The sequence below is a fragment of the Vigna unguiculata genome, chromosome 5 (assembly GCF_037176805.1).
Source record: "Vigna unguiculata cultivar grain cowpea cultivar isolate G323 ecotype 2 chromosome 5, ASM3717680v1, whole genome shotgun sequence".
Classification (NCBI taxonomy): Eukaryota; Viridiplantae; Streptophyta; class Magnoliopsida; order Fabales; family Fabaceae; genus Vigna; species Vigna unguiculata.
The window spans coordinates 54,771,012-54,784,574 of record NC_140796.1 but is presented as its reverse complement, the minus strand read 5'-3'; the positions used below and the strand labels follow the sequence as shown (position 1 = coordinate 54,784,574).

Below are 13,563 nucleotides of genomic sequence, written 5' to 3'. Positions count from 1 at the left end.
TGATAGCTTCTCCTAGAAAAAAACTTGTAATACCTATTCCATTCGTAATTCCATCAATTCTTTTTTTATCAAAAAAAGAATTTAATTTCACTAATCTTCTGATACTAGCAATTAAAGATTTTTCATAAAAAAGATCTATATAACCATGATTATACGACCAATTATATATGATATTTTGAAAATGATCGGCAACATTTTTTTTAAGAAAACTTTTTTCAAATAAATTTAATAAATTCAAATTTTTTAAATAGGAATAAACCGATTTGTAAAAAAAAGACGCTAGAAATATTCCCCAAAAAGTGAAACTCAAAGAAAAAGTTGCGTTTGTGAAAAATTCATAATAATTCATAAAATTTTCTGAATCTTTATGTAAAAGATCTATAAACGGAATTAACAATTTTGATAAAATATCCAAATGTATTCCGTCTTGACTGAAAGAAATTCCTACAGCACCAACGAATAAAGTAAAGAGCGCTAAAATAAGCATAGAAAATCGCATAGTATTGTTAGATTCATTAGGATATAAACAAGCAGTTTTTTTAGTGCCAAAATGCATAATACCAAAAACAAGATGTTTTATATTTTTAATATTTTGATTAACGCGATGTAGATATCTCTTCCGGATAAAAAAAGAAGTTATTTCATTCTTTTTTATTTTTAGTAAAACTAAGAAAAAATTTTCGTTTTTTCTTTTAAGTTTTACTTGTTTCTTCCCCCATAAAGATATTGAATAGAATGAACTATTTTTTTTTCCATTAAAATTCAAAAAATGAACGTTTAAATATCCCTCAAAAACAAGTAAATAAATTCGAAACATATAAAATGCAGTTAATCCTGCTGCAGAACAAGCTATTATTGCAAAAATTGGTGAATACAACCAACTATCATTAAGAATCTCATCCTTAGACCAAAAACAGGCAAAGGGTGGAATACCGCAAAGAGAGAGTGTACCCACTAAAAAAAAAGTTTTTGTAATTGGTACATGTTTTGTTAAACCGCCCATAAAAACCATATTTTGACTTTTAGCTGGAGAATATCCGACAAGAGCTTCCATTGAATGAATAATGGATCCAGATCCTAAAAACAACAATGCTTTTGAATAAGCATGAGTAATCAAATGAAATAAAGCACCTCGATAAGATCCCATACCCAAAGCTAACATCATATAACCCAATTGAGACATTGTAGAATAGGCCAAATTTTTCTTAATATCTTTTTGAGCAATAGCTAAAGTAGCTCCTAATATTACTGTTATTATACCTATAAAAGCTATTGCGTTCATTATTTTGGGTAGCACTATGAAAAGAGGAAAAAGACGAGCCACAAGAAAAATTCCAGCGGCTACCATAGTAGCAGCATGTATAAGGGCAGAAATTGGAGTAGGTCCCTCCATAGCATCGGGTAGCCATACATGAAGAGGAAATTGGGCAGATTTTGCAACTGAGCCACAAAATAGCAAGAGGGCAAACAGAGTAAAAAAAAAATATTCATTTCATTTTTAGAAATCAAATTATTTATAATTTGAAACAAATGCCGAAATTCCAAACTACCCGTTATCCAATAAAGACCTAAAATTCCCAATAATAAACCAAAATCCCCTACACGATTCGTTACAAATGCTTTTTGACAAGCATTTGCCGCAATAGGGCGGGTGAACCAAAAGCCTATTAATAAATAAGAACACATTCCAATTAATTCCCAAAAAAAATAAATTTGTATCAAATTCGAACTAGTAACTAATCCCAACATTGAAATATTAAAAAGAGTAAGATAAGCAAAAAATCTCAAATATCCTTGATCATGAGACATATAATTATCACTATAAATAAGAACGAGAATGCCAACCGTAGTAATTAATATTGACATAATAGAAGTAAGTGAATCGATCAAGTACCCAAACTCTAAAGAAATATCATTATTTATGGTCCAAGACCATACATATTGAAAAAACAAACTATTCTTGATTTGATGAATAGACAAATCAAGCGAAAAAATCATAACTATAGTTAACAATAAGATACTAGGAAAAGCCCAAATACGGCGAATATTTTTCGTTGCAGTGGGAAAAAGTAGAAGTCCCACTCCTATTAACATCGGAACTGGGAATGGAATAAAAGGTATGATCCATGAATATTGATGTGTATATTCCATACAATAAAGAAAAAAAATTAGGATTCTAATGAATTTGGTTTCTTAGGTTTTTCTTTTATCTTTTTTGTAAAGTAAAGGAATGGTTTCGGTTAATAACAAAGAAAGATAGAATTTAATAAAATAGAATAATCGATTATTCATTATTCTGACTCTTTGGACAATATTTTTTGAACATTGGTTTAGTTCATTAAATTTAACTTAACTAATTAAGTTTTTATTACAATAAGAAATAGCGATTTGGGGAAAACTTTCTAAAAAGTATTATATTCTTATTATAAATATAATAAAAACAAAAATGGAAATTCAAATATATAAATTTTCAAAAAGGTCCACCAATGTTTTTATTGACTTATTACATATTCATTGAGTAGAAGAAATTAAAGGTTGTCTGCCTTCAAAGGGGGAACAAAATGGGGTCCACCAATGCCCTGAGATTATTATTCTATTCAAAATTTTTACAAATAAATTGTCCAAAAAGTCTATCGTGGGTTACATCTTACATTTCACTGAGTCGCATGATAAATTTCAAAAAGGTCCACCAATGTTTTTATTCACTTATTACATATTCATTGAGTAGAAGAAATTAAAGGTTGTCTGCCTTCAAAGGGGGAACAAAATGGGGTCCACCAATGCCCTGGGATTATTATTTTATTCAAAATTTTTACAAATAAATTGTCCAAAAAGTCTATCGTGGGTTACATCTTACATTTCACTGAGTCGCATGATAAATTTCAAAAAGGTCCACCAATTGAGCGTCGAAATTGGGGAAAAGTTTAGGTTAGGTTATGAAATTGGGAGTGTGGAGGGGTTCGGGGATTGAGCAACGACAGCAGAAAAAGTTGCGTCCAAGTGTTGGTGTGAGACGGAGCGGGAGCGGGAGAGGGAGAGGGAGAGGGAGAGGGATTCGGGTTAGGGTTTCTCGTTGGGAGGGGTTTTGGGGTTTCTGGACCGGTTGGTGGGAAAACGTGGAGAAGAGGTGTGTGTGGTGCGGGTCTGTGTGTGTGCGGGAAGAAGGAGCGCAGAGGGGTTTGAGGGCGCTTTGGAGAAATGGAGAAGCGGTGGAGCAGTGAAAGACTTTTCAAAAAAGAAAAAAGAAATGCGCAGACTGGTGTTGGATGAAAGTGGCAACGGGCTGTGACCACGCACGTATAAGAAAAATGACTCTTCCTGCACCCAATTTAATTTTTCAATTAAAAATTAAAAATTTTAAATCTGATTTCCGTTGCCACGTAAGCTGGTCATCAAAGTGGTAATTTTGGAGTGTCATTCTATCATTATTCTTTCCGAAATAGATAATAAAATAAAATGAAATTAATTTCACTTGGGAGTGACTGAAAGAAGATGGCAGCGGTGCGGCTGGTGGCGTTGCGGCTGCGCGTGGTTCCGGTGGCGGCATACCTCCTTCGAAACGCCGTCGTAATGGGCGGAGACCTTCGCAGCAGCACCAACACGAGCATGAGCGGAATGGCTGGGAAGAGGATGAGCTCTGGTTCGGGATGGTTGATGGGCGGAGCATTGAAGTTACCGAAAATTGTGAAAGCCGGAGAGCCGGTTCTGCACGAACGAGCCAAAGAAGTTGAGGCGTCGGAGATGAAATCCGAGAGAGTGCAGAAGATCATCGACGACATGATCCGCGTCATGCGAAAGGCACCTGGAGTTGGCCTCGCTGCTCCACAGATTGGAATTCCTCTTAGGGTTTCTATCGTATCATTTTCTGGAGTAATAGTACTTAGCTATACAATCGTATCAAAATATATGATTTATTTTATGTGTTTGTGTGCAGATAATTGTTTTGGAAGATAAAGAAGAATATATGGGTTATGACGATGGGGAAACACTCAAAGAACAAGATAGAAGACCTTTTCATCTTTTGGTATGTCTATGTCTGTCTTCATCCCCAATGTTATTCAATGCAAAAACAGGAGAGAACTATTCGATTCAATTTCACACTTTTTCCCTTGGCATCGTAATAGGCATATTCATTCAGATATGTTGATTTGAAGTAGGTGATATTGAATCCTAAGCTCAAGAAGAAGTCCAATAGGACTGCACTCTTTTTTGAAGGATGCTTGAGGTGTGTCTATACCTAGTTAACAATTCTTTCACCCTTTCTTTTCCTCTTATCATACATTACTTGTTTTTCCACAAGTTTCAATCATTCAGTGGCATATGCGTTTGTGTTTTTACTTTTAGGAATTCTGCATTGAGAAATGCTGGTTACATACTTTGTTATATACTCTTGTTTGAACTCACTCTTTATTATTGATTTCAAATTTATTTCAAATTACTAAATTTTGAACTTCTTACTTTGTTATTATACTCTTGTTTGTCCTATTGTAAATATGCCTCGTTTTCAGTAAGATTGTCCTCCAACCTGATTGGATCCAAATGAATTTGTTGATTAATGATTGCTGAGGTAACAGCTAATTCACAATATAAAAATTCTGGATCGCGTGTTTTATGTGATAGTTTGTCTAGCATGTATGTCATCTGTAACAACGTTTTGCAGTGTTTCTGGGTACGCTGTGGTAGAACGATACCTTGATGTTGAGGTTGAAGGTTTTGATCGTCACGGGGAACCCGTAAAAATAAATGCTACTGGTTGGCAGGCTCGGATTTTACAGCATGAGTGTGATCACTTGGATGGAACACTGTATGTTGATAAGATGGTACCTAGAACTTTCAGAGTTCCAGAAAACAGTTCTAAGCCTCTTGCCCGTGGCTGCCCAAAACTTGGCCCTCGCTAACGCAGTTGCTTGCCGGAGCTTGAAGTTGAAACAGCTTTTTATGAGCTCATCAACACAAATTTCATGTGCATGTCAGTGAAAAGTTGTCACTAATAGATCTTAGCATGTAGTCCAGATGCATTGAGTTAGAAATATTTAGAGTTTGGGAGTAACTAAGTTTCACTCACTTTTCAGTGTTATAATTGAATTTTGCCTTTCTGTTTGATCAGTTCACTTCATACAAGTTTCAATATCATGATATTGATTATACAACGAATCTTCTGGGGTATATACCATAAACATGCTAGGTGTTTTTGTTTTGAGATATAAAGTTGTATGTTTATTATTAGTCTATTCAAGTGGTCTCCTTTTACCATTTATGTGCTGCTGAAGAAGTCATCTTCTACTGTATGTAAATGGTAGAAAAGTTAATATCAATATAAAGAAATATCATGCAAATGGAGTTTAACATTTTTCTTTATGTGTATTTGTTTTTGCCTTATCAGAGAGCATAATTCTGATGCTCAGAGATTACTCAACACTTTTAAAACGTGTAATTGGAATTTGACAAAAAAGACCAGAGAATCATGATATGGATATGTCTTCCCCTATAGACAATGGCTTCAAAATAGTTAAACTAAATCATTTGTTCAATAATATAATATTTTTTGGTTATGCTTATTCTATGATTTTAAATTTTATGAACCAGTTTTAAAATGTGAATATTGAGTTGGAAATATGTAAAGTGGCATATGATATGCTTGCTAACAATGATTATTTCATCTGAACATAAATCTGGACTTCAAAACCTTCAAAATGGATCAAAAGTGATCATATCTACCTTCCCTTTAAACGATAGAGTACAAACTAATTTCTAAGGAACTCGCATACTCATTTTATTCTACACGTAAATACCTTTAATCTGTATACCTTCAATTCAAACGGAATGAATAGCATGGTTTGACTCTACGAAGATATTTTGTCTAATAAAATCATCACTGGTTGAGAAACAAGTAGGAGGATACAAGAAACCCCGAGCAGAACCGTGAGCTTGCCAGCAGAAAGAGTTAGTATTTTCTCCAAAGCATGATACAAGAAAAATATTTTCAAGATATAGATCTTCACATGGAGAAACGTCACTGCAAGCAAATTTAATTGCTTCTTCAGAGGCTGAAGTTCCTTGTATATCAATGAATGATATATTCTCCACGCTAACAGCCGAAGTCTGTAATTTGATACATGAAATTACATTCTTGCAGCATATTTGAGCTTCAGCATAGGTTACTACAAATTCCATACCTGGTTTTCACATGGATGTTGCGAATCACAGTAGTATTGATCTATTATTATTGGATTGGACACATTTTCCATCAATATATTCTGGAAGGTGATCTTGGAGGCCAAACCAGTACCACCCTGACGAAAATTTGACAGAAGACAATCAATGTGTACATTGCTGGGTGACTATAGAAATGAAAGTGCTACAGTTGTCAAGAAACTCACCTGCCAAGTTTTGATCCTCAACCCATTATCTGTGTTGTAAAGGTAAGCTCCCTCCACAATTACATTTTGCACACTCTCCCATTTATTTGATTTTCCCAAGCTACCGATGCTGGAAAAAATAGGTTCCAGGATCCGTTAAAACAATTGTACCACTTAATGTCTTGAGAATTGAAAAGTGAAAGTTACTTTCACCTTATCCCATGTCCAGGACCACAATATATGTTTTTGATCCAGACCCGTGAAGAATTTCTAACTATTGAAATGCAGTCATCACCTGAAATTGAAAATAATGAACAGAATTATTTTGCTTTTGGTATATCATTTGACCACTAAAGTTTATTCTGGAAGATAATGCAAATGATGAAAGTATTCATTGCATTTAGACTTGGCTTTCGTCCAAATTCTGCAACATGCATGGTTTTTCACAATTACATTTTGCCTGTTATTTTTCATGTTTTGCTTCTTTTTTCTTCTGAATTTTGTTGTCTCTTAACAATAAAGCAAACTTGGTACGATGTTATTGAAAGGCTATATATCCTGAAAGTAACAAGTAAGAATTGACATGCAAACCATTAACTTCAGACAGCTTTCAGCACCAACGAAGAAAAAAAAAATCCAGACATCTTCACAATCCATGTCAACCAAAAGCTTATCAGATAATTACTTTGTTCTTTCATTTCTTTATTACCATAGGGTTTCAAAACCATTTAAACTAGTGTCATTCTGCTTAACTTGATCTTTATTAACATGAGGCATATGCATGTGTTCTGTAACGTGGCTAATTATTTAACAATTATATGACAATCGCTATTTGAAGGTAAAAAACATATATAAATTACCGTTGAAACCATAATATCATTCAAGCCTAAAATGACACTTGGTTGAAAATAACTGTACAGCAGCAGTACCTGTTCTAATTACACTATCCCTGACCTGCACTCCCTTTGTTGCACTAATATGGATTCCATCAGTATTAGGGCTGGAAGCAGGTGCTAATACTTTGAGATGGGATGCAACAACCCGCATACAGTTAGTGAACGACAAGTGCATTTGTTGGCTATTTATCAGCATAAGATTTCTAATTTTTAGATCCTTGCATCTATGAAAAGTCAGAGCCTGCAGTGTCAATGTTGTTTCATATTCAGCTAATATAAAACACATAGCAAATATCAGATGAGGGAAAACGATCTGGTTTGCTCCATATATTTGAAGCGCCACTAACCGTTGGACCAGGATGACATGGCTGCGAAAGGACATTTTGAAGCCACTTTAGTTACACAGTTGATTAAACTTGAAGAAAAAATATTAATTTAAGCTTTTCAGGAAGCAATACATTTGTGGAGTTGATCTTGCAAGATCTGGCCCACCATTCCTCTCCCATTCCATTGACACTCCCTCCACCATCAACAGTGAGGTGATTCACCCCATGGAAGTAAAGCCATTTTCGCTGATTCAAACCAAGCCACACCTCAGGATCTTGAGGTGCAACTATTGTACCTGATATCTATAACAAATTTGAAAATTAATAGTGAATATTTTCTGTAAAATCACACCTCATTCAAGAACTGAAAAGGAGAAGATGACAAGAATTTTCTTCAACATGTGAGAGTTTTGACTCTGTGAGCGTACCGTCAAAATAATCTTAGATCGACAAGGCCCACCAATGTCCACTGGATAGATAAGAAAAGTTTCCCCAGATGGAAAAACAAGATTTACAAATCCAGCGAGAGAACATGCGATTCCCCAAGCCCCCAGGAAGGCCTGAAAAGAGAAATAAATAGACAAAGTCACGGGGACATTCCTAATCCTACCTGGTCCGTTCAGACAAATTATCAAACATTTCATGGGCTATTATGAAATCTACTATAACCTGGCCGCAAGACTTGAATCTGAATACTTCAGTTTTAAGCAAAAGAATCATCCAAATTACCCTCCTCCTTGATTCACACTCTAAATAAACATTATTAAGCACATCGGTTCACTATATGTAACTGATTTCTCTGTTGCAGAAAGTATTTGCTTACTATGTAAACTCAGAAATTACAAAATAGAAGGAATCAATTACCTCAGTGTCATTGTGAATACCATCGCCTTTCGCACCATAATCACCGACATAAAGAACCCATTTGGATCTAGTTCGGGTTCTTCTCCACCTGGAACGTGGGTACTGGATCACAGAATCAAACCCTTCTGCACGAGTGAGATATGGAGTGACAAGTACATTTACATGAATGAATATAATGACAAACGCCCAACTGAAACAATATCTGAGATTCTTCATTTTCTGTCAGATTCCGACCATCGACAGGTTTCGTGACAGAATCTTATGTTGCTGGTTCAACATGAACAACTAGTGACAGAAACACCATTTGAACACACTGCACACTACTACAACGTCAGTGGCGATGTTTCTATTCATCAAACCATAACCGAACCCTTTTTCTCTTTACATGTGCATGCAATATAATTTTTGTCAAAAATAAATGTCACATTCATGTTGCAAAATTTAACTATTTTAGCATAGAATTTATCTCTCTTGTTAATCTAATACTTGCAAGACCCGAAATTTCCTTCTCTTGTACCCTTCTTTCCTTACTACAATAACTGCATCCAAATGTTAAAGAATTTCGCGCTATGTCGTTTGTTCACTCTCTTTACTCTTGTTTTCTTCTTGCTTTGGGCCTAAATCAGTAAAACTTTTGCATCAAAAAAATTTCATGGCCATTATTATTAAAAAAAATAGAAGTAAAAATTTGAAAGTTCGTTTTTTACATGGACGGAACTGGCACTCAAAATCAGTGGAACAAAATTATAAAATTATAGAAATAAATATATAAAATTGGGAGACAAAATAACCTTTTTTTAGTAATAACAAACATGTATTGCTAGATTGACACATCATTCTGGACTTGGTATGAACTTTTACCTCTTCATGATATGAATTTGAATATTCTTAACACGATTTTTTTTTTTTAATGAACAAACCTTCAAGTGTGTTCCTTCAAGTCTAGGAATTAATAAAGTAATTATAACTAAATTAGTTTGTATAATTTTTATAGTCCTCTATTGATACTCTTCATCATATCATTAAGTATTAATGATTATTCGTGGTGCCATTTATTTTTTCTAATTTACTTACGGGGATAAACTTTTACAGAATTACTCAACAGAACTTAACAAACAATAACTTTATATTTTCTAGTTGAAGTCGTATTTGTAAATAAGATTTTATTTTTTTCTTGCTAATTATTATTTTTTTATCTGAAAACGAGAATCTACTCTTTTTTTTAATTGAAATTGTGCTTAAAACACAATTTTAATAAAAGAAATCGTGTTTAGGAAATATAATTTTAATTTAGTTAAAGAACAACAATATTTTTAAAATTTTATGTACTTTGATAAATCACGAAAGAAAATAAACTTAAATTATCTCACAAATAAAGATGATTCTACTCTCCCCTAGCTTAACAACTTACCCAGTTATATCGGTGTTTTAACTGTTATTGGACTTTCTTGTGAAAATATCACATCTGAGAAATTATATATGCTCCTAAGGTGCATATCAATTATTTTTTGTTTCGATTCTAAGTATATGAAAATGAGTTTTAAAGACGAATCCTACTTCTCAGAGATGTTTTTTTAAGATAAAATTATAACTTCAAATATTTTCTCAATATACTTGGAATAGGAACATTTTTAATTATTATCTTATGTAACTAGTATTATTTATTAATTTTTGTCTACTTAATTAGTAATTTTGTCACAAGACATATGTTGTATCTATATATTTTTTTACTCAATTGAATTTATGTTTTTATTTTTAACATAGTCTATGTGATATTTTATGTTAAATCAACATTAACACTTTGTAATGTGTAAGTGTGCGAATCTTTGATTTTCTTTTCTTCTTTTTATTTTCTCCTCCAAACTTCCAACACCTTCATTTATCATTTATAAGGAACCGGCTCATCTCATTTTATATTCCTAAATATCACTAAAAAATCTCCTTAAACACTTCATATACATCAATTATGAACTCAAATTTCAAATAGGTAATAACCAACAACATCATTAATAAAAATATTTAACTACAATCAAAGTTTGAACAACAATCAAAAATCATAAACCCCAAGGAAGTCGGAGAGAAACAAGAAAAGGGTGGTAAGCTATGATACACGAATACTTCAACTTGGATCATGTATTCGTGTCCGACACGTATCGTGTTACTTTAGGATACTTTAACAATAATTATCAATGAAGTATCTACTTTATAAAGTCATAATACACTACGATAAAATCTTTGAATAGTGAACAATTTTAATGATAAAAAATAATTAGTCACTATATTGATAATTAAAATAGTTCTAAAAAATTATAATTAGTCTCTAAATTGATAATTAAAATAATTTCAATTATGAATTGGTTTTTAAATTGGTCACTAACATTAGCTACCAGTTTTTGACTACTAAAATAATTGTTCTCTAATTAAAATTTTTGGATTCACACATTAATAATCATATATTTATTATATTTGTAAAATTATTGTACATTTTTCAATATTTATATATAGTGTATCTATCACGTATCGTATCCTATTATTTTGAAAATAAATGTATCAGCGTATCGGATACATATCATATTCGATACACATATCGTATCTGTGCATCATAGGTAGAAGAGGCAAAAAAAAAATAGGAAAAAATGATGGGTGGAAAAGAGAAAGAAAGGGAAAAATGGTGGTAGGAGAAAATAACATAAAAAACAAGAGAGATTTCAAAAATAAAATATAATTCAAATTTTTTACCCGTGACACTTAACAAATAACTTTAACTTCAATCTAACAAAAGAGTTAATATTGTCTCTATCTAAAAATAATAGTCTCGATTAATATTAAAACAAAAACAAATGAATTATAGATTTAGAACTAAGGTACTAATTAAACTTTTAGTTTTTATCATTTTAATCTCTAAAATATTAAAAAGAGTATTGAATGGTGGGTTTGAGATGATGACCCAATCTCCACGGATATATAAGCTTGAGTGAATGGCCACCGTAAAATTTGGGCTTCATATCATATTGAAGCAAGTGTTGTGTGTTTGTTTGGAATGTGTCCCAATAGATACCAAAATCTAACGCATAGATAATAAATGAGTGCCTATCTAATACTTTCCACCTTTAGTGGACACCTCTTCACGCATAATACGCCAAGAAAAAAAAAAGATAGAATGAATAATTTATATTTTGGTTAAATATGTTTTTGGTCCCTTAACTTTTAGTGAATTTTAAAATTAGTCAATTTTGAAACTTTTGATCAATTTAGTAATTTATCTTTCGAAATATGTGGATTTAGTCTTATTAATCAAATTTTGTTAGATTTATTTGATATTTCGTATTGTACTGCATTTCATGATTGTATTTGAGTTGTTTATAATATTTGACACATTTTTACTTTAATGATAAATCAAATACTATTATGAAACACACTTCAAATGTCAAATAAACTTAACAAAATTTGATTAAAATAACCAAATTCACGTATTTTGAATAATGAATGACTAAATTGGTCAAAAGCTTCAAAATTGACTAATTCCAAAATTCACTGAAAGTTAAGGGACCAAAAACATATTTAACCTTTTATACTTTTATGTTATAAAAATTTTAATAATGAAAATTTGTGTTATTAAATCAATTAATTAAATAAAGTATTAAAAAATGAAAGTGAGAATAACATGAATAATGTTTTGTTGCAATTAGTTTTGGGATAATATATAGTTATTTTCTTAAAGCTCTCTAAAAATATTATTTAACCCAAATAAGTTACGTTAGATTTACAGAAATAGTTTGAGTGGGGAGATACAACACTAATGAGACCACATAAGACATTCATATCACTCTCAATCCAAAACCTTAAGACAATAGATTGATGGATCGTGTTTTACTTTCTCATTTCTAACTAATGTGAGATTTAGACTCAAAGTTAGATTTCTAACAAGTTAAACTAAACCTACTCATTATTTTAACCCCATTTCATAAATTGCAGAAAAATTATGTTGTTAAAAACTCAATTCTTGTATTTATAAGGATAGATAGAATTAATTTACAGGAAAATTGAGTTAGAACTCAATTCCCTCGTTTAAAATTCTTAGCAAACTTTGTATAACTATATCTAAAGTTATTTAATATATAAAACAACATTCTATATTAATATAAACACAAAAATTCCTCGTACGATTACTCAATTAGATATCATTACTTTACTAGGAAAGAAAAAAAAAAACAGAGCAGGACAACAACTACTTAAAAGTTAAAGTACTGTAATGATTTGTCAATCTATGATTAACATTAATTTTGTTTCAAAATATTTAGTAGGTTTATATTATTTAGGTGTTGAGATCAAGAAAATTTGAATATCTTTTGTTTTTTTCTAATTCTTTGAAAGATAGTTGAAGAACAAAATTTTACATGAGCAGATTTTGAAACTGATAATATTTCATATACGGCAATAAAACAATCTAATATTTTATATTTATAGTAATGATTTAATACTTTTTTATTTAACGTGGTTTTTGTTATTAATTAAAGTTGTTTAGAGATGATGAATTAAAGTTTATAAATACAATTAGCCATTCTTTTTACGCATTCTCTTTACCCGTTTATTATTAAATCTCAAAGATAAAATAAGAGGAGCGATATTAATGTTGACCTAACATAAAAAATCATTTTTTTAAAATTTAAAGACCACATTAAATAAAAAATATTGAAATCACAAAAATAAATAAATAAAATATTAAATACTACAAAATATAAATTGATATATTTGTCGTATTTGTTTCCTCATTATCCTGTAGTTTGCAATTTGCTGTCATAGCTAACATAATCATTAAAATATCCCGTTTTTGAGATTTGCTTTGTATAAAGATAACTTAATCACAATCAATACGCATTCCCATATAAAGATTATATCACTATTCGACCCAATAAAAATGTTAATCTATTTTTTTACCCATTTTAATTTATTATTTTAATCACTATTAAATCATCACATTATTCAAAAAATATTAAAATAAATTATCTAATTGAAATAATAAATTAAAAAAATAAAAAAAAATAGTTAAAATATAAAATTAGTGGAAGACAATTTCAATGATGAAAAAACAAACTAATAATAAATCTGAACATAGTA

The 13,563-nt window shown here is 31.3% G+C and overlaps 2 protein-coding genes across 3 annotated transcripts; one reads left to right on the top strand and one right to left on the bottom strand.

Moving 5' to 3' along the window:
* The first annotated feature begins 3,125 nt into the window (after positions 1 to 3,125).
* Positions 3,126 to 5,179, top strand: LOC114183390 (peptide deformylase 1A, chloroplastic/mitochondrial-like). Its single transcript, XM_028070403.2, has 4 exons — positions 3,126 to 3,846; positions 3,935 to 4,024; positions 4,158 to 4,225; positions 4,661 to 5,179. The coding sequence occupies exons 1-4, from the start codon at positions 3,493 to 3,495 to the stop codon at positions 4,896 to 4,898; spliced, it is 750 nt and encodes a 249-aa protein (XP_027926204.1). The 5' UTR covers positions 3,126 to 3,492; the 3' UTR covers positions 4,899 to 5,179.
* Positions 5,180 to 5,694: 515 nt separating this feature from the next.
* LOC114184151 (Pectin lyase-like superfamily protein) lies at positions 5,695 to 8,988 on the bottom strand. 2 transcript variants are annotated; one of them, XM_028071411.2, is made up of 10 exons: positions 8,446 to 8,586; positions 8,251 to 8,330; positions 8,010 to 8,141; positions 7,714 to 7,884; positions 7,603 to 7,623; positions 7,289 to 7,496; positions 6,573 to 6,654; positions 6,381 to 6,489; positions 6,177 to 6,293; positions 5,695 to 6,102 (listed from the first exon to the last, which is right to left on the bottom strand). In XM_028071411.2, exons 2-10 carry the CDS (start codon positions 8,299 to 8,301, stop codon positions 5,815 to 5,817), a joined length of 1,179 nt encoding a protein of 392 aa, XP_027927212.1. In that variant the 5' UTR covers positions 8,302 to 8,330; positions 8,446 to 8,586; the 3' UTR covers positions 5,695 to 5,814. The 2 variants fall into 2 exon arrangements, with proteins under 2 accessions (XP_027927212.1, XP_027927211.1); XM_028071410.2 differs by lacking the exon at positions 8,251 to 8,330 and having other exon boundaries at positions 8,446 to 8,988.
* Positions 8,989 to 13,563: the final 4,575 nt, after the last annotated feature.